Consider the following 20113-nt stretch of genomic DNA (forward strand, 5'->3'; position numbering starts at 1 on the left):
CGGTGGAATTATTAGGAAAACTGAGGCATTTGTGTTATGCATGAATAGAGCGATAAGGTTGTTTTCCCCGATTCAGAATTGACAGAAGAATAGTTTGAAAATGAATAATTTTATTCATGAAATTGTTATTTGCTCGGCAAGCAATTTTCAAGTTTTTCTAATCTATTATGCTTATTTTATTATGATAATTCTCTGACTAATGATTACAATATATTTAATAAAAACACAAGCAACTGTTGCCGACACTCTTCATCAATATATATGCTAAGAGTAGTTTTGTTGTAGTCAAATTATGTGAATTCACTATAAATCACTGAAGTAAGTAAATTGTGTAATTGTAAATTACGTTTATTTAACAGTAAAATATTTGGGTTTTTTGTAGTCTAATTTATTAGACAATTATTTGACTAATGAAATATCATCGACTGCAACTGACGACAAAAAATAAATATATGTGATATTGTAGATTTTAAGATACAATAAAAGAACTTATCAAATCTGCACTAATTAAATAAATTAGTAATTATAAATTTTTCATATTATACTTTAAGTATTATAACTATGCAATCAGGCATGTATTATGTATTAATTCTTTTCGTATAATATACATATATTGTAGAAGTATTGTTTACTTTCAAGAAAATTAACTAATCAAGAAAACTTTTAATGAATTTTTATATTTATTTTATTAAGTATAATTTTGCGTATGTTATCATTATCCAATATGATATTTATAAATTACTGTAACCCTGTTCAATTAATTCATTTTTGTTGTAACTGAAATATTTATAAGAATTAAAGATCCGTAAAATTAAAAAAAATTGTTACATTCAAAGTAGCAAAAAACATATTCCTTGTTGTTAAAGTCCGATTAAATATTTCCATGAACATGCTACAACCACTTTTTTTTTTTTTTTAGAATTATTAGATTTCAATTCAATTAAATCTCAAGTCTCATAAAAAAAATAGACTCAAATATTGACAATCTTTTAACTCTCGGTAATATAAACTGAGAGCAGTTTTTTTTTTTTTTTTTACAAATATCCTAAGAAATTTTTAACAATGAGAGAAAAATTAAAAGTAGTATATAAATACAAAATAAAATTATAAAGGTGAAGAATTTTCCGAAGTTAATTAATACTTAATTGGCTTTAATTAAATGTAAACTTAATTATCTGTTATTTTGAAGTTAAATTACAGAAAATGTTCTGCTCTTCTGTCGGATTTGCCCTGTTCTCTCGTCGGTAATCCTCTGAGCCGCCGCTGCCTAGAACGATGGGGGAATGCCACGGTAGTAAAAGTACCCGCTTGTTAACAAAAATGTCATAGGCTTTAATCCAGTAAGTAAACTTAATGCATTTTTTCTCCTCACAGTTGCATACCCAATCTTTAAGTATTTCAATTTTGGCAACCATTTAAAAAAAATAACTGTAAAATTCAATATCTGATTTAATTTTATTCTTTAACTTTCAAATTTAGTTAATTTTCATACATATTAAAAATAATTATTTTTACCTCCTTCCACATCTTTAAGATTTGTATATGTTCTAAATTTGAAAATGTATAAATATTTATTTCAAGGTTTAAGTTATTTCTGCAACAGAAAAATTAAACAGAATACAATGTACAGTAAGTATAAATAAGATTTTATTCAAAGGTACAATGCCAACAAATCATATTATACAAAAAATAAATAGCTACATTTTTTACTACAGTTAAATGTTAAGAAACAATGGAAACAGTTTAAATATAAGACCAATAGTGAAAATTATTGCTGAAAATAATTTTAATTATTAAAAAAAATTAACAAAATTTCACTATTTATTCCTAAACTGAAAATAGCACTCCATACACTGGTATTCTGATGAGACTAATCACATATAATCTAATATAAATAGCCAGGCGTACGATTCAAGGATTTAAAAGGAATGCCAACAGCAAGCAGAGTTCCCAAATGACCCTAAAACCAAATAAGGACCACTCAACTACAAAAGTGTAGTTATAGAGCGCAGTTAAGTAACGTTCTATATCTATAAATAACACTTCATTGATACATATTTTACCTGTAAACAACGCTACCATTTTTTAAAAATCGTATTTTAGTGCAATGATTTTTATATATACAGTGATAGTTAAGAGGCTATATCTTTGTTTTATATCATGCCTCAATGACTAGTTCGTTTTCAGCTCTTTAATGTTTATACTTGAATTACCTAAACTAATCTTCAAAAAACACGCACGTTATAATGTCTACATCATTTAAATATGAGCTCATGCATAATTTGAATCTTTTTAAAGATGGATTACCAAGGCACTTTGGTGTTTCTGCTGGACACTCCTCTAAAATTTTGCAAAGAATTCTTTCAAAATAAAACTGATGAGTAGTTTTTGAATTCCAGTAATGTGACCTTATCTGATCCTACAATGATAAAGAGCATTGTTTGAGGAAGAGCAGAAAACTATCCATAAGTGCAAAGTTTTGTGAAACCTGAAAGCTACAAGAAGCTGTTAATAGGTTGTGCTGTTGATGCATCATATTCTTTGATTTTATTTCATCATTTGACAATGGCAAATAAATTCTTCATACTTAAAAATGTATCTGTAGTCATGTACAGAAATACAAAGTAATTAATGAGAAAAATCTCTTTTGAAATGACATACAATATTCCTTGAGCATCACTGCTTCATGACATATTTTGTTTGATTCCAAAATCTATAGGCTTTGGAGTCAAACTAGTGAAGATGTTAATATAATATGTACTTTTTTTTGACAGACTATAAAATGTATTTAATAGGGAGAAATATTAAAATATTCTATGTTATTAAAACCAAAATAAAGGCAGTACTAAAGTTCACTTTTGAAAGCTTGCCTTACTATAGTTAATTAATGGTAAATTTTTCTTTTTTCATTCACATATTTAAAGGAACAACAATAAATTTTACAGATTTAGAAATTTGAATACCTAAAAACATTATTTTATAGAATACTTAATCTAAAAACTAACAAAAGTTAATATTGAGTATTAACTGCTGTTCGTAGAATATATGCTTTCAAAACATTAAAATCACATATTATTGACAGCTTAAAAGCTATTCAAACAGTAGGAAAATATTTTTATACATTGTAATATAACACAGGTGTTAAAGCATTTGACATTTGAAAAAGTACAGAAATGAAATGTCAGAAGCTTTATCATAACAGTCCCCAGATGAAAGACACTTATAAGCACAACCTTAAGTAGTATTTCTACCATTAAGTTTAAGATATATTAATTTCATATCTGATTTTATTCACAGCGCTCAATATAAATAACATTTTAAGGAAAAAATTAAACATTTAACAAAGAATTAAAAAATTAAGAGAATTTGGATAGTCAGTTACTCAAGAATATTATAAAGATTCATTTGTAGATGAGAGTATTTTATTCGCATTTCAAAACGTCTATCTATACGCATATATTTTCAAAACTCCATGCTAAACAATATATTTTAAAGTAAAGATTTCATAATCTGCAAGATTTTGGGCACAACGCGAAAACGGTTGAACAATGTAGATGGATTCGCACATTCTTGAACTAGAACAGATAAATTTGTTTGAGTATTAACGTTTTCAGGTATTTCGTGTAAGAAACCCTTTGGAGAATAATAAGATTCCGGAACAAGTAAACCTTTACAAATAGCATAATAATTATGGTCAGACTGACTATGATTACACAGATCGTCAAAAGAAAAGTTCAAACAATCTTTGCAGAATTGTCCTTTGCTATGATGCCGTTTGTTCAAAAAGTTTTGATCTGTAAAAAATAAATTAAATACTGTTAGTGTCATATTTTAGCAGATATGCTTTGGAAAAATAAAATATTTAAACAAGAATTTATATATAAATAGTATTAAATTTAATAAATAATATCAGACAGCTATTCTAATAGAAAGATTATCGAATATTGCTCTTTTTTGTCATACATCAAACACACAAATGCTACAAGTTCACATAGTTATGATTAAAGTATTCAAATAAAATAACAAAAAATTGATACTATATACAGAGAGTAAATATTTAACCATAAACAGATTTATTTTGTTTAAAGTGAATTATTACTTTCGCACGAAGAGTAATAATCTCCACAAACTCTGTCAATAGAGGGGTGAATGTGGCGTAATAAAATCAGTGGCATAATGAGATTAAGTAGCACTCAGGGAACAACATGATATTACTTCTCGCTGTAATTAGTTGTATAGAACTATAAATGTTGCCCGGGTACAGTATTAGTTCATTTATCATATTTACCTTTGAAAAATGGCATAAATTAGCTAATGTTTTGTCTCCATGGCACATGGGAGCATCTATATCTTTCAGTCACTATGCCTCTGTATAAGATATAATTCTAATATGGTTAATTTTGTAATAGAAAGATTCACGCAACTGCAAATTTGTCCTTTTGAAATTCTTCATTAAATAACCTTTTAGTTTAGAATTTCAAATAGCACTAACATATTTTGAAGTTCTAATAACCTTTAATTTTTTTTTTTCTATATTAGCAAATGAAACGATTACGCATACTGAACTTTTTAAATTTAACTAAAACAGTTTAAAGTAATCATTTCTGCACCTAAATTTATTCGTAGTGTTGTTTTTTTTAATTAAAAGTCCTTTCATGCCTTGATTCAACAGTTTCTTAGTTCAACTCTTTTAAGTTTAGTTAAATTTAATTATATTAACGTCCTGTTTTCAAGTAATAATGAGCCTATTTTGGGATAGACCTCATACTTCAGTATAGCGATCAGATGACGAAGAGAATACCTGAGCTGGCAACCCCTCACCAACTTTCTACACCAGCAGGAGAGCATTTGGCCTCGACGAATTTAAAATCTACTAGATCCGCTTACTCGCAATTCTTCGGTAGAAATCAGGTACCAAACCTGTAATCCTCTGGTTCTGAAGCTGAGGCCTTACCATTATGCCCCTTTCAGGTCCTTAAATGGTTTAGAAGCATTTTTTCCTCTAAATAATTTTACATTATTTTTAAAAGGATAGGATACTATTTATCCCGTACTGTATACTGACCATTTGGGGAAATAAAGAGAAAAAGGCTTTTTAATCAAATAAAATTTTAACTGCAAATTTAATAGATACGAATTCAAAAACTAGAATAAATAAATAAACACGGGATTACATAAATTCTAATTCATACTAACAGAAAATATCGTATATTCTTACCTTTTTTCAAATTGAAACGATCCACAATGACAACGCTTTCAACATCAACAAGTAAAACAGTTCCATCAGATCTAACAGCGAAGTTATCCATATTCACATCTGTCATGTACAGAGAAAACCCCGAATCATTTTCTGTTAACATCTGAGCAATCAACAAAAGCTGGTAAGCAATATCTACCCTCTGTTTCCATGGAGAATCCTCATAATACGAGATAGTCTTTCCCACATATTCTTCAACAATGACACGACCACAAGAGCCCAAATATTGTGGAAAAGGCCATCCCTCAGCTTGAGAAAATGCCTATGGAAGATTTTTTTAAAAAACTTTATAGATTAGATTTACTTATGTACGTATTTTAATGAGGAAAATTTTGTAAAAATTAAGGAAGGAAAAAGAAGTAAATTTCTCTATAGAAAGATTTTTCAGAATTAAACAGTAAAGAATAAGTATCAATCAACAAAAATATTTTTCTACATTAAAACTTTTTTCTAAATCAATATAAAGTACACATCAATATAAAGTGAAGTAAAACTTTTAAACATTGAATAGATTGATTAAAAATTAAGTTTTGTATGTATGACTACAGATGTTGATATTTTACAGAAAATCTGATGTGCACACACAAAAAAAAGTACAAATTTGGGCTTAAAAAATTTATTAAGGCATTTCAAACATTTTCTTTCTTTTTTTTTTTACAATACGGTGCTTTAAAGGGGAACAACAAAATTGTTAACAATGACTAATATCATCAGCTAAGAATATTTCATATTAAGGAATGGTCTTTCCGAGATTAAAATCCCTCCATAAAATGAATTGTTTAAGAAAAGAATTCAACAGAAATTTTGAGAATCAAGGTTAAAATGAAATATAAATGCAAAACGTAAATTATGCACATTTTAAAAATATATATAACTTAATACTACAATTAAACGAACTTTTTGCTGCTTTAATTACTGTTCATTGTATAATTAAATGACCAATTTTGTAAATTGTTAAAAGTATAAAAAATAACAATTGCAAAATTAGAGGAACTTTTTGGTCATGCGATTTTAAAAATTCTATTTTAGGAATGATATCTATTCAGCCAGAATAATTTCAGAAAGATTACAAAATGTACCATATTTTAATTAATAAACTTACCTTTAGTTACAAGAGGGCTATTTAAACCCCCTTCTTATGTTTTAAAAAATGTACAATAACCCCCTACTTTTTCTAGATTATACGGCTATTTTACAAAAGAAAATAGTTTAATGCTTATCATGCAATATGTAATTAATTTTTATACTCATTTGTAAAAGCGTTACGCAATCTGCATCAAAATAATAGTTGTTAAATGTTTCATAAAATCCCTGAATTTTATTTAGAAGGAGGGCGTTATTTCTTCTTAAAATAATAAACAGAGAACAAAAGAAAAATCAAATGATTATGGAATAAAATGATTTTTATAGTTTTCATTCAATTTATTCACAAACTAAAAAAAAAAAAAAAGTAATTAGTTTTAAAAAACTGGGAAACTTTAATGCATATCAATTTGCAAAAGAAAAAAAAGTAATTAGTTTTTAAAAACTGGGAAACTTTAATGTATATCAATTTGAAAAAAAAAAAATACGTTTAATCTTACAAGATAATACAGTATAATTGATTGTTATACAGTTTTTAGGAATGAAAATACATTTTTATAAAAATAAAAATATTGTCTTTTAATTAGATAATATAACGTATTACACTAAAAAAAGAAGCGAAACATTCTTAAAACAATTTTGAGCTTCATGTAATTTTCATTACCTTTATAAAAATATTAGTTTAAAAGAAAAATGACCACAAAAACTAAATCAGAAATAGAAAAATGTTCTCCTTCATCATAGAGAAACTGCCCCCTGTAACTGATAAAAGCATATAAATCAAAGTTATTAATTACAATAAGAAATATTTTGAAACAGTTTAAAAAAATGCAGACCCCCCCCCCCTTTTTTTTTGTTATATAGTCCCATAGACTATAATTTCTTTAAATCAAATCTGAAAGATTTTTCTCCTTAATATTTGTTGATAGAAAAATCATATTTCATGTTAAAATCACAAGATCTGCCAAACTGATTACTGAATTAGCTTTAAGAATACAACCCATAATTAAAAAAAAAAATTATGCTTGCAAGTAGTCAGATTTTGATAGTAACAAATTAATTTATATTAACATTTAGAAACATTATCAACAGGACACCAGCATACATGCTTTCTTTCTGAATATGAATAAGAAGTATATCTACATTCAGATAGTGACTAGAAATTTTGATTGGTCAATCTTGTTCTTTCCTGATGTCAACCATAAACATTTTTTTTTTTTTTAATAATTTAATGATTCTAAAGGAAAGTAAGCAATTAGCAAAGTGAGCTGGCATATATTTTCATCAGATATTCCAGTTCATATGCAGAAAAATATAGATAACTGTCTCTTTAATAAATAGTCTAAATTAACTACTGTTAAATTGTTATACAATGACTGTACCATCCCAATGACTAAGGCATAACAATCTTTGTTTATTTCTGGCGCCAGTAAACCAAGAATAACTGTTCATTATGTGTTCATACAAATATCGTTTCTTCTATATCAATAACAGAAAATCTCAATGGAATGTGTAACGCTGGGTGGAATTCAAAGTATTCCCGCCCCTTTGGTTTCTGTTACTGTCGGATGCCCAAATCTCAGGTTCTGTTTTGGCATCAAGCAATTCAGAAAGGTTCTTTTTCTTTCTTTTTAATGGTTTAAATCGATTTATCGTTGTATGGGTAAACCGAACCACAAATAAAAATTAGTTTGGGATTTTAACACCACATTTTATTTATATTTATTTTTTGTCACGTTGGATTGCAGCAAAAGTCAATCAGCAGAATGGCAGAAAAAATGGAATTCATCTAAAATCTTCAAAATGATCTGGCTTCATTCTTTTCCTCTCATTTATTGCTCAGTATATTGTAAATGTGTGGCAAATACTTCCACTTCCTCTATCTAAAATTAATATTCAATAAACAAAATATAAATGCTTAGAAAAAATAACCAAATATTATTTTCACTGAATAGGTTTCCCCATTTATTGTAAATATACTAATCAATATATACATCTGTAGAAGATATATACTAGTCTAGACAGGCTTTTAGCTAGAAAATTGTATCTCGAAACTAATTATCACAAAGTTAAGAACAAAAGACCCATCACAAAGTCACAAGCATACTAATAGAGTGCTTAAGAATAAAAAAAATCTGTATGTTTCTAATGTAATTTTGCCTATTAATAATGTTTGCCAATACCCAAATTAAAACGTAAGAATAATTCCACTAACAGAAAACACATACACACAAAATGAAAAATGATTGAAAGAAAATATTGAAAGTAATAGCATGCACAATTTAAATTGGAAGTAGTACAGGGTGGTTATAATTAAAGTTCCACTTTGAAATGGTCATAAAAGAAAAACTATTGGACCAAATGTTATCAAACTTGATAATAGTTTAAATGAGGTCCCGGAATTTTTTCCCCCGTCAAAATAAATAAAAATAATAAAAGCTCACCACCAGAGGAGAAATGGCACTGTATGTAATATTGTTAAGCAAAATGGGACATGAAGACATCGGTTTAAAATGCATTTAATCGTTTCTGAAACGTGTTACATGTTCATTGAGGCGTCCATCATTTGCTGAAAGCAAGTTAAATCGAATTACTGCATTCTCAACAGTAGCTCTTAGCATATCAGGAGGAATGTTACGCACAAGTCGGTGTATCGCATCCTTCCGTTCCGCTAAATTTTTTAATTATCACCATAAACAGCTCTTTTGAGACGACACACATTGAACATGCTTTATAACACGTTTCAGAAAAGATTAAACACATTTTAAAGGGGTGTCTTCATGTCTTATTTTGCTTAACAATATTGATACAGCGTCATTTCACACCTGGTGGTGAGTTTTGAACTTTTTTTTTTTTTTTTTGCAGAAAAGAAATTTCCATGACCGCTTTTAAATTATTACCAAGTTTGATAACATTTGGTCCAGTAGTTTTCCTTTTATGGCCATTACAAAGTGGAACTTTAATTATAATCACCCTGTATATTACATCAAAGTTTAATAAAAAAAAGTTATCTAGTAACAGCAAACTTGTATTACTGTTAGCCCACCATCTTTATTAAAAAAACTATTGCACATTTGCAGAATGCTTTACTCATTTGGATATAATACAGAAAAAAAATTATATAGACATTATAATTTATTACGTTTGAAATAAAGAGAGAGAGTTTTGAGAATAAAAAATATGTTGGAAGAAAATATAAGTAATAATGTCTGCCCGAAAGTTTGAAGATTCTGTATTACGTTTCCTAACACAGGGAAATATTAGCAAGAATGTGATACTTCCAATTAAAAAAAATATCTGAGAAGTGGAAAAATAAATTAATTCACGCACAATACTTATTTGCAGTAAATTATTCTTTATTATATATAATGGGGCCAATATTTCACATCTAGATCAGAATAATGTTGAAATTTAATAGCATAAAATTCTATAATTTCGTTTTCGTAACACATAGTACGATCGATGTAGCATTCAAAGTGTGAAAAATAAAACGGTTGATTTTCTCCCCCTTTGAATAAAACAGGTCGATTAAAACTGAAAATTTAAATTGAACAGTTACAAGTATTCAATATGAGTCCCTCCATATATACATAGGGTATCGAAGCAATGCGATACCACATCCCATAATTTTTTCTGCATGCCTCGTAAGAAGCTTTGAAAAGATGCAAATATATGGTGATACTTTTTCTTTCTTTTTTTTTTTTTTTTTTTTCTTTGATGTCTTTTTTTTTTTTTTTTTTTTTTTTTTTTTTACCGACAATCTGCAGTAAGCTCCCGATCGACGTCCACAAGCGAGAGTAGTCCTACAATGGTTCAGGTGGCAGATTTAAGACTATATCCATAAAGACAGCGGGCCATCAGAATGGGGTTTTTACGTTGACGAACGATATGAATCTGAAGCTTTCAAAGGATCTTTAGAACATCAGAAATGCTGAGAAAGTATGGGATGAGCTATCGTATCGCCTTGATATCGTTCGTATTTTTGGAGGGACTTACAATGAACTCTCATTACTCTGCTGAATTTAAAGTTTCAACTGTTATTTATAATTTCCGACGAAAAAAAAATTGCACTTTGTCCTTTTAATAGCCTTGAAAATTTGGGCTACTCATTTATAAACATCCTGCACAGATGAAAAAAAAAAAAAAAAAAAGACCAGTGAATTGTCGAATGTAATAAGAATTCACAAAATAAAAATAAAAACCGTCGTTTCAGAATAAAATCCCCTGACGTTTCCACATTTTCCGAAATTCCATTTCGGTTTCACGGTTGGCTGGCCGCCCTGATAAGCTGAGGTCGGTAATTTTCACTTTCTAATATACGAAGTATAGACAAAGTATTGCAATAGTAAAAAAAATTCGAACTCCAGAATTTGACGAATTCACCACGTTCCAGACTTTCCCGAGTTCGAGAAACACATTTTCACATTATGTCTGTCTGTTCATGACACACATAACTAAAAAAAAACGCTTTGAACTACTCAGATGAAATTTGGTATACGGTCTTTAATAACATTCGTTGATTTCTAACAAATTTTGAGCAAAATCCATTTAGAGGAAGTCCGTCTGTCCAGCCGTTCGAATATAATTTAACACGATAACCACAAAACGAAAAGAGCAAGATGGATAAAATTCGGTACACAGATTTATTATCTATGGTTTGAACAGCTATCAGATTCTGAGCTAAATCCAGCAAGGGGCTGACCGTAGTTTCAGAAGTATGTAAAAGCGCTAATTCAAAAATGCAATAACTTAAATATATCAAAAGTGGTATGTGATTTTTGTGACTACAATTGTAGTTCTATATCAAACTTTGGTTTCAATTCGTTGAGAAAAAGGCATCTAATGCATAAATTCGATTTTCAGATACTATTAATCGCATACCAAGCATTAATCGCCCAAAAATAATTCGCCAAGGATCACACGATTGATTCAGTAAAAAGGCTACATTCACACCAAAGGTTGATATTTCGTAACTATTATACGCCAGTGCTATAAAAAAGAGTTCTCTGTCTAATCCAATGTCCACGATTTTTTCAGGAAGGTAGGGGATAAACTTTCATTAGTGAGTGCGTAGAAGTTTTGTTGGTTACGCCCGTTGGTTATTATTAAATATTTATGCCGATTCCTAATATTCTCATTTTAGCTGAAGGCTTTTGCTAATATTTTCTCTCGGCATTATTTTTATTTTGTATCTAGAAATGATTTTTACTATTGCTTCAAGCCGATTTTAGCTATTAGTTTTGATTTGAGAATTCATGAACATTATGGATAGAGGAAACCTCAAGCAAGGAAATAAAACTTTTAATGTTACTGTACATTATATCTAAAGTGTACTACAAATAATATATTTTTTTTATTTTTATTTTGCAAGCACTCTGCCAAAGTTCATGAAATCTTCTACCACAATTTTCCTGAATTAATCTGAAACGATTAGATGAGAGAGTTTTAACATAACAGTTCATCTAGATTGGCACATATTCATATTATAACAGAAACTGTGCATGAATGAAAAAAAATTATTAGACAATGGTGCTGTAGACATGACACATGGGAAAAAAAGATAGTAGACCATTGCTGCAAAAGAATTCCAGTCTTTCCCCATTTTAACAAGAATTACTAAATTAAAAGTCAGTCTATAGATTTATATCTAAATAATATGGAAATCTCAGGACATATTACATGTTTCTCTAATCTGAGAATGACCATAATATAATTGTTTATTAGCATATGTTGCATAAAATCTGAAAAAGAGAAATGAAAAAGTTATAATTTCTAGAAATGATGCCATTACAATAAAAACAGTTTTTGTTGTCTCTGAATACCCACTGAAAGATGAAATATTAAATGCAGTGCAGTTCCAAGAAAGCGAGATAAACAAAAAAATAATTGACTCTTGCTAAACATATTTCCAACAAAAATATATACAAAGAAAACTAACACATATTCACACATTCAGAATCTTTCATTTATCAGTACAAAATAGAGCAGTTATGTTATGTGAATTTAAAATAACTATCATAATGACATAATGAATGACAATAGAAATTGAAGAAATACATTTTGTTGAATATTATGGAGGAGAATGAATCACATATATTCTTTATGGAAATCAATAAATTATGTGAAACAAAAATTTAAAAATATATAAATGAACTAGAAAAACAAGGATCTTATTAATGTAAAGAAGTTATGCCTTTATACATCGAGAAATCTTATTTATATCATGTTTTACTTCATTTTCAATTATTTAATGCTTTTTTTATCATTAGCCACTAAAGCAAAATATTTGTATTAAAGAAAGAGATGCATATAGAATATTCACAGAAAGCGCAGAACACAGAAAAACACAGATCACAACAAAGACACAAATTTCATAGATATATATCTACAAGGGCAGGAGAAGGAATTTTTTCACAATAAAACAATAAGTTTTAAAGGGAAAAAAAATGTTAAGCAACATAAATTAAACATGTATTCCACAAATATATTAAACCATTCTTTAAAGTCTCCAGATATTAAATTTTAAATTACTTAATGACATTTAAATTACCTTTGACATTAACTATCTTAATGGTAATTCTAATAACTGACTTTAAACAAGGGAAAAAAAAAAAAAAAAAAAAGATTTGGCAAGATGTAAAAATAACTGGTAAGTGAAAAAGTGATCAATTTAATAAATTCATAAATAACTAAAAAACTTTGATATTTTAAATTCTAAATATATTTTTTATGGTTTATTAATAAGCTAATTTTAAGAAAGCTTTAATTAATTATAGAAAACAAAACTGGAGTGTAGTTTATTACATAAAAAGAATTAAAATGTAAGGAATAATTAATATGAAATGTAATTAATAAAAAAATTACAAAGTTTGCATTAAAATTTATTGGATTTTGAAATGAATCAAATAAAAATCTTCTTACAGACCTCATTAAATGAAATCTAATCTCACAATCTAATAAAAGATCTTTTGACATTAACAATTTAATTGGGATATTTGAAATTTCATTGCATTAAAAATCTGTAAGAATATGTAAAAATATTTCATAAAAATAATTTTCAATTAAAAAAAGACAATTTTACGCATATGAAAACTATTCATTACTTGTTATTAATATCTCCTTGTATTTCTAGAGTACTTTATATCGCCATATAATAGGTGTTCAAAATTTACAAGAAAACTTTAAGGAATGGCAAAGGACAACAAAATTTTTGTTCAGGGATGTATGAGCACTATTGATGTGTTGATGTACAAACACAAGAAATAAATATGAAAGGAAACATAGTTTATACATAGCACATAAAGAAGAGCTTCTTTAAAACAATATTTACAATAATAGCCCAAAACCATGTCCACTAACAATAATAGTTTTCATCAACATTATTGGAGTGGTTTGAATATATTTTCAATGATACCAATGACTTAATGTATATCACAAAGAATATTTCAGGGATGGGTCATCAATAGAGTGAACCCAAAAATGTAAACCAGTCCCTCCATTGATGCTTCTAAGCACATGTTACTATTGGTGGATATCATTTAAAGTAATTATTATAAGCCTTACTGTAAAGAAGCACTAGTCAACAATGCCATAAAAAAACTGCTTCTTTTTATATGCATTTCTTGTCCTTCTGTCTAAATGTGCAACATGGACTCATATATTCTTTCACAAAAAAAAAAAAAAAAAATACAATGGGCTTTACCATACTACAAAATTTGCACCATGAATTCAGGCATATCCTGTATACAATCTCGATATAATAAGTTAAATTTTAAATAGCAATACAAGATCTAAAAAACATGAAAAGTAGAAAACTCTAATTCAGAACTACTTATTTTTCTTTCAAATTCATTCCAAGTCCATTAATATTCCATTATAAAATATGAAGCACAAATATTGTTTGATTTAATTATTGATTCATTAGTTAGACAAAGGTTTAGTATTATTATTTATATTTAATAAAAATTGATATTATTTATTTATATTTAAATGAGGATATGGATGGATTTGACAACTTCTTATAAAATAGCCTTTTCTTCTTAATAATTCATAACAGAAACTAAGTAGACTCCTAAAATTTCATAAGACTTTAATTTAAAATTTTTGTTTATCAATGCCACAAAATTCATTAGTTGAATTCAATTATAAATCAGAAAATTCCCTTATAATTACTGATCTTGCAGTCCACTGAAAGAACTCCCTAATCATCTTCCTTAAAAAAAAAAAAAATGAAACAATACTATGTGTAATCATCTAGTTTTATACAATGTCCAATAGTAATTAAAAAATAATACACCATCATTTTCATTATAGTAAATACATTTTCTAATCAAATTGTCTTTCCCATTCAAATTTATGTTTTGTTATATACAATGTTGTAAAAATTCATTCTTCCAGAATATTCTCTTATGAAACTGTAGATTGATGCAATTTAATATAAAGATTTATTATCTGTCATACCATTTTCAGGGACATTATATTCATGTGGGTTAATTGGGTTACCAATGACTTAAGGGTACGTAAAATGTTTACGTAAAATGTTATTATATTAATCTAAATTTTGAGCCAAAAAATTTGCTTAGATATAATCTTAAATATGCTAAAAGTAAAAACATGATTAGGGCTTATAACTAGATAGCATCAATTATGTAATGTTACATAAACAAGTATATAAGTTCAAAATTATTCATGCAGAGCCAATATATGATTATTTATCACAATTATGGTGTAACTATTAAAAAAATCTTGTATATGAATATGGATAATAGAATCTAGTTTACAACAATATATTTTTAAAAAGCACAGATTTACAAAACTGTAAGCCAACTATCACAGAAGTTTTAAACTCCTTTCAATTATTTTAAAAAATTTGGTATTTTTGAAACATCATAGGCATTTAAATTTTTGGCAATCAAATTTAAGATGACTCTGGCCACTTTTTTTTTTAATCAAGCTGCCTTATATAAAATAGAGTTTTCAAAAATCTTTTCTTGGACTGTGAAAGTTAATTTTTATTTATTTCATTTCATCTTTAGAAAAGTCTTCTAAACATAATTTTAAGAAAGCAGATATTGATTTATATATAAATTTGTCAGGCAGTAAAGTAGATTAAAGAAAATAGTAAATAATATAATAATACAAAATAATTTAAGTACAATTAAGGTAGTAGACTATATTTCAAATATTTTATATGAAGGAGATCTATAGTCTAGTATGAGATAAAAAGATTTTGTAGATTATCTATGTTTTTAAAATACATATAATCTACACTATTGTTATTTTATTCTGATATAGAATATTTTATTCTGATATTTTATCTGATACAGAATATATTCCTATTCTTATCCATTTAATCTTATTTAGCAGAATTGTTTTGGAGCAAATATCAAGCAGAATTACTATAATGTCAGAAAGTGCTGGAAATGTTATACACATTCAGATTTTATCTACATTTCTGAAACAGACTAGAAACTAAAAAAATTCATTATAACATATAAAAAAAACAATTTAGAAAAAATATAAAACTAAATGCAATAAATTTTATGCATAAATATATTCCTATGACATTAAAGAAACATTTGTCTGTTCTGATCAATCTCCCAAGATTTTCCTTTTAGAAGCAATTATTATATATCGGACTTTATATTTCAACCATTTCAATTATTTGTCATGTTTTAAACCTAAAGTACTTAAACTAAAAAACTACGTCTTTAAATGGAAAGAAGCAATTTAAAATAATTACATGTAAATAATTTTCTACTACTATAAACTAACAAAAAAAAAAAAAAAAAAAAAAAAACCTATTATCATAAAAATTGGCAATAAAAATTTTGTATGTTAAAGAATTTAGTTTAGCACATGTTTTACATCTATACTTGTTTTTAAAATGTTGGCTGAATATCTCAGAAAATTAAGAGGAAAAAGATTATAAAATCATTTTTATATATAGCAACAGTTAGCATGTTATTTATCTATGTGCATATATTAATTAAGCATTCTATACTATTATATATATTTTTAAATTATGTGATTGATTTATAAATAAACATGCATTTTTAAATTTAGTATTCTTTGAATATTAGATAAGGGGTTAAAATTTCATTACAAAACTTGAATGAAATTATTGAATTAAAACAGGAATATAAATATAGTGAAAGAGAAATAATTAATTGCTTTAAAAAATTCTATGCTACAAAATAATCTTTCAGTGGACCGTAGGAATAAACTAGGAAACGTACCAGTTCCTGAAAAAAGAAGGTAAACTATGGCTCTCTATATGACCCAAAGGCTAGAAGTAGTATATATCAACTAAATTCGCTTGAGTAACTTGCAACTCGAAATCCAAATACTAAAATACAGCTTAATAACATCCATCTGTAAAAATTCAAAATGAGTTTAGAAAGAAAATAAAAAAAGAATTAGAAAAAGCAATATTCCATCAACATATTATAGTATGAGAAGTATATAATGTGCTAGCATGCAATTTAGGAGAGCTACAAAATGTATGTATATAAAACACATATAATTTTAAATTCTGCATGCACTTTTAAAGTAGCTATGGAAGAAATAACACATGCATCTCTTTCTATAAATACAGCGATGCTACTTAAAGAATAAAGTTCATAAAATATTTACTGCTTACAAAATGAAAGTATAACTTTTCATTCTCCATTTACTGTGTTCATAAAAATAACATTTCACACACATATAATTGACAAAAATTAAGCCTGCAATCGAATCAATTAAGAAACAATCGCAAACTACAAAATTTAAAAATTTCTTAAGCATACTTACAAAATGAGGTTTTAGTAAAGAACTCAAAACAGAATATAGAAAAATATACAAGGTTTAAACACAAGTTAGTAAAAATACTGAAATGAACTTACTAGAAATATTCTTTATAATTATTTTTACACAATTATTGAAAAAAGAATTCATTATGTTCAAAACCCAAAACTGTTGGATAAGTATTCATTTACTCAGAAAAAAGGATAATCTGAGATTTATAAAATTTTAATCTACACCTGAAAGAGGGCAGAACAGTTTCAATTTTCCAAAATGTAAAACACTATTATTACAGAAAAGAAGAAAATATTTCAGAAAAGCAGAAATTATTAAATAATTTCAAGAAGAAAAAAATGCTAGTGAAATAAATAAATTTTTAATTAAATTTTTCCATTTCTTAATTTGAGAGGGAAAAATTAAAGTAAGACTGCAGAAGTGTTGTAGTACCATTATAATAATCATTAAAATAAAAAAAAAATCATTAACATGTGTGTATGACTTAACAAAATGCTTGAACTTAATGGTTCTTACTCAAAAGGCTATTGCCAGAATCGTAACAAATTCAAACAACCAGTAAATTTGAAATATGGTATATTTATTTATGACTTTAGGAATCATAATTTGAATCTGGAACAAAACTGAACAATGCAAAACAGATTAAAGGTTGAGACAATGGTTTAAATTCAAGTATTTTCCATGACGAATCAATGTTCTTTCAATGCATAATAATACTTAAATAAAGTGATATAAAATAATGTTCATAAAGTGAAAGGGCAAATCAGGTGTAAGGAAACAAGAAAAATCACACAGGAATTTCCTACTTAAAGGCACAAGAGACCACTGTTATGAGAATATGAGATAAGTAAAGCAAATTTGCTTTAGTCAAACTGAAACTTCATGAACTTATGTTTAGCAATTTAGTAGGAACAGTAACCATAAGAGGATGTATCCAAAGTACATACAGAAATGCACAGAAGACAAATTATTCAATATAGCATGGATGTTAAATGATGTCAGTGTTTCTGGCTAAAACTTGGAATCTGTCAAGTAAAATTGTTTTATATATGTAATTTGCATGGAAAAAAGTATAAATAAAATTCTATCGATCTGATTATGATCTTGATATTATATACAGTTTTAAAAATAACTATAAGCCATTCATGGTCATGAGTAATATTTTATTGTTTCTATGAACCAGACTTTCTCATTCATTTTGACAATGTTAGTTTGAATCACTATATATGCTTTATAAAAAGTGGGGGAAGGGGAAAGCATGGTTACAAATCAAATGGACAAAACTACAAACAAAATAGCATAGTCAGAATTCACTGTGAAACTAAAAAGCATATTTTTGTTAAGATAATTGCAAAATTTTCTTAATATATGAATCAATGAATTCCAGCTACATAAAATATTGTTAACAAACTAAAATTAAGATTTCAGAAAATAAAATTCATCATTCCAAAATTTTATTCTTTTTTTTTTTTTTTTTTTTTTTGTAATACTATATGTATATTTTTATTTCCATTTTAATCAATCAAAAGGAACTAAATTTTTATTTCAAAAATGCCTAGTTTAGATATCATTTAACACATAACATTTTCCATCAGTAATTAAATTTCAATTTGAAACTGCCCATATATATTCCCCACACCACCAATTTGATATTTCTATCATGTTGTTCTATATTCCGAATGCTGGGCAATATCATGAAGATATAGTAAAAATGTTGTTGGGCATTTTGCATTAATAGGGGCAGTAGATACTAAATTTAGACATCCAGCCTATTAATTACAGATTTCATTGATTATAAAATATTGGGAATAAGTTTAGCAGAGAGTTATGAAGAATCTTAAATATTTAATCAGTAAAACTAAAACAAATAAAACTTGCCTGCAATATAATTCCTTCAGGATTTAAAAGCAAACCATACATAAGCTCACCAAGTCCATGAGATCCCACGTCCTCAAAATCTATGAGCTTTCTCTTCATATTTAACTGATCTTGTAAATAAGTTATAAGCCTTTCTGATGGGCAACGGGTAATATCAGTTGAACTATCAAGGGTTTTTATTAAATTCTTAAAATGAAAACTATCTGGAATTTCAAGATGTTTATGTATTAATATTTTAACAGCATCCTTTACGTCGCATGGACTGAGATTTGCTTTATCACACAATAATTTGTCCATATTTGCTATTTCTGAATCATGAGCAAGTTTTTTCAGAACCACACGATTATTTGATAATTTACCAAGGAATACATTCTTACTACTTTTAAGATATCTCAATTTACTTATTCCAAGTAAAGAAATGTCTCCATGAAAAAATTGTGGGCACAAATCTCTACCATAGCAAGCAGGACACAAATCTACATTAGTAAACTCTTCACTAGAAGGATCTACATGAAAATAAAACAACATTTTAAAACCTATTATGATTAATATTACAACGATTGTTAACAAAATAACTTTCCTTCTTCGCATCATTTAAAATTTGATACAAGGATCAGTTACATAATGAAATCTAAAACATTTCATACATTCCCCGCCACGCACATGAACTCAGATATGTTACATTATTCATGTTTACGAATTGAAACAAAACTGAAGTAACGGTAACTCTCGATCACAGCGACAGGAACACAGTTTAATGTATATATATATTTATTTATTAGTTCGAGAGTACAATGAATTGGGTTCCAGATTATCAAATATCACATGATGAAGGTTCAGGAAGCTTGGTGAGTGGTTGACTCTTCATTTCTCAAAACCCAAGATAGCATTTACGATTAAAGTGTTCCCTATGACCGACATCTTTCATTGTCGTTATTTTTTTTTCCATATACGTATATCTTTTGAAGATTATAATTCATTTGCATCTAAAAGTTTTGTTATGCAATATCATGTATTTTTGCACATTCTGTGACATTCGTTATCATCGTCTTTTTCAGTATGAATAGGCAGCATTGCTGCACTTAATTTTTCCAG

At 27.3% G+C, this 20113-nt stretch overlaps 1 protein-coding gene across 1 annotated transcript; it reads right to left on the minus strand.

The window, feature by feature from the left end:
* Positions 1 to 1672: 1672 nt before the first annotated feature.
* LOC129958834 (divergent protein kinase domain 2A-like) lies at positions 1673 to 19737 on the minus strand. Its single transcript, XM_056071547.1, has 3 exons — positions 19019 to 19737; positions 5219 to 5519; positions 1673 to 3794 (listed from the first exon to the last, which is right to left on the minus strand). The coding sequence occupies exons 1-3, from the start codon at positions 19610 to 19612 to the stop codon at positions 3490 to 3492; spliced, it is 1200 nt and encodes a 399-aa protein (XP_055927522.1). The 5' UTR covers positions 19613 to 19737; the 3' UTR covers positions 1673 to 3489.
* Positions 19738 to 20113: the final 376 nt, after the last annotated feature.

The sequence above is a fragment of the Argiope bruennichi genome, chromosome X1 (genome assembly GCF_947563725.1).
Source record: "Argiope bruennichi chromosome X1, qqArgBrue1.1, whole genome shotgun sequence".
Lineage (NCBI taxonomy): Eukaryota > Metazoa > Arthropoda > Arachnida > Araneae > Araneidae > Argiope > Argiope bruennichi.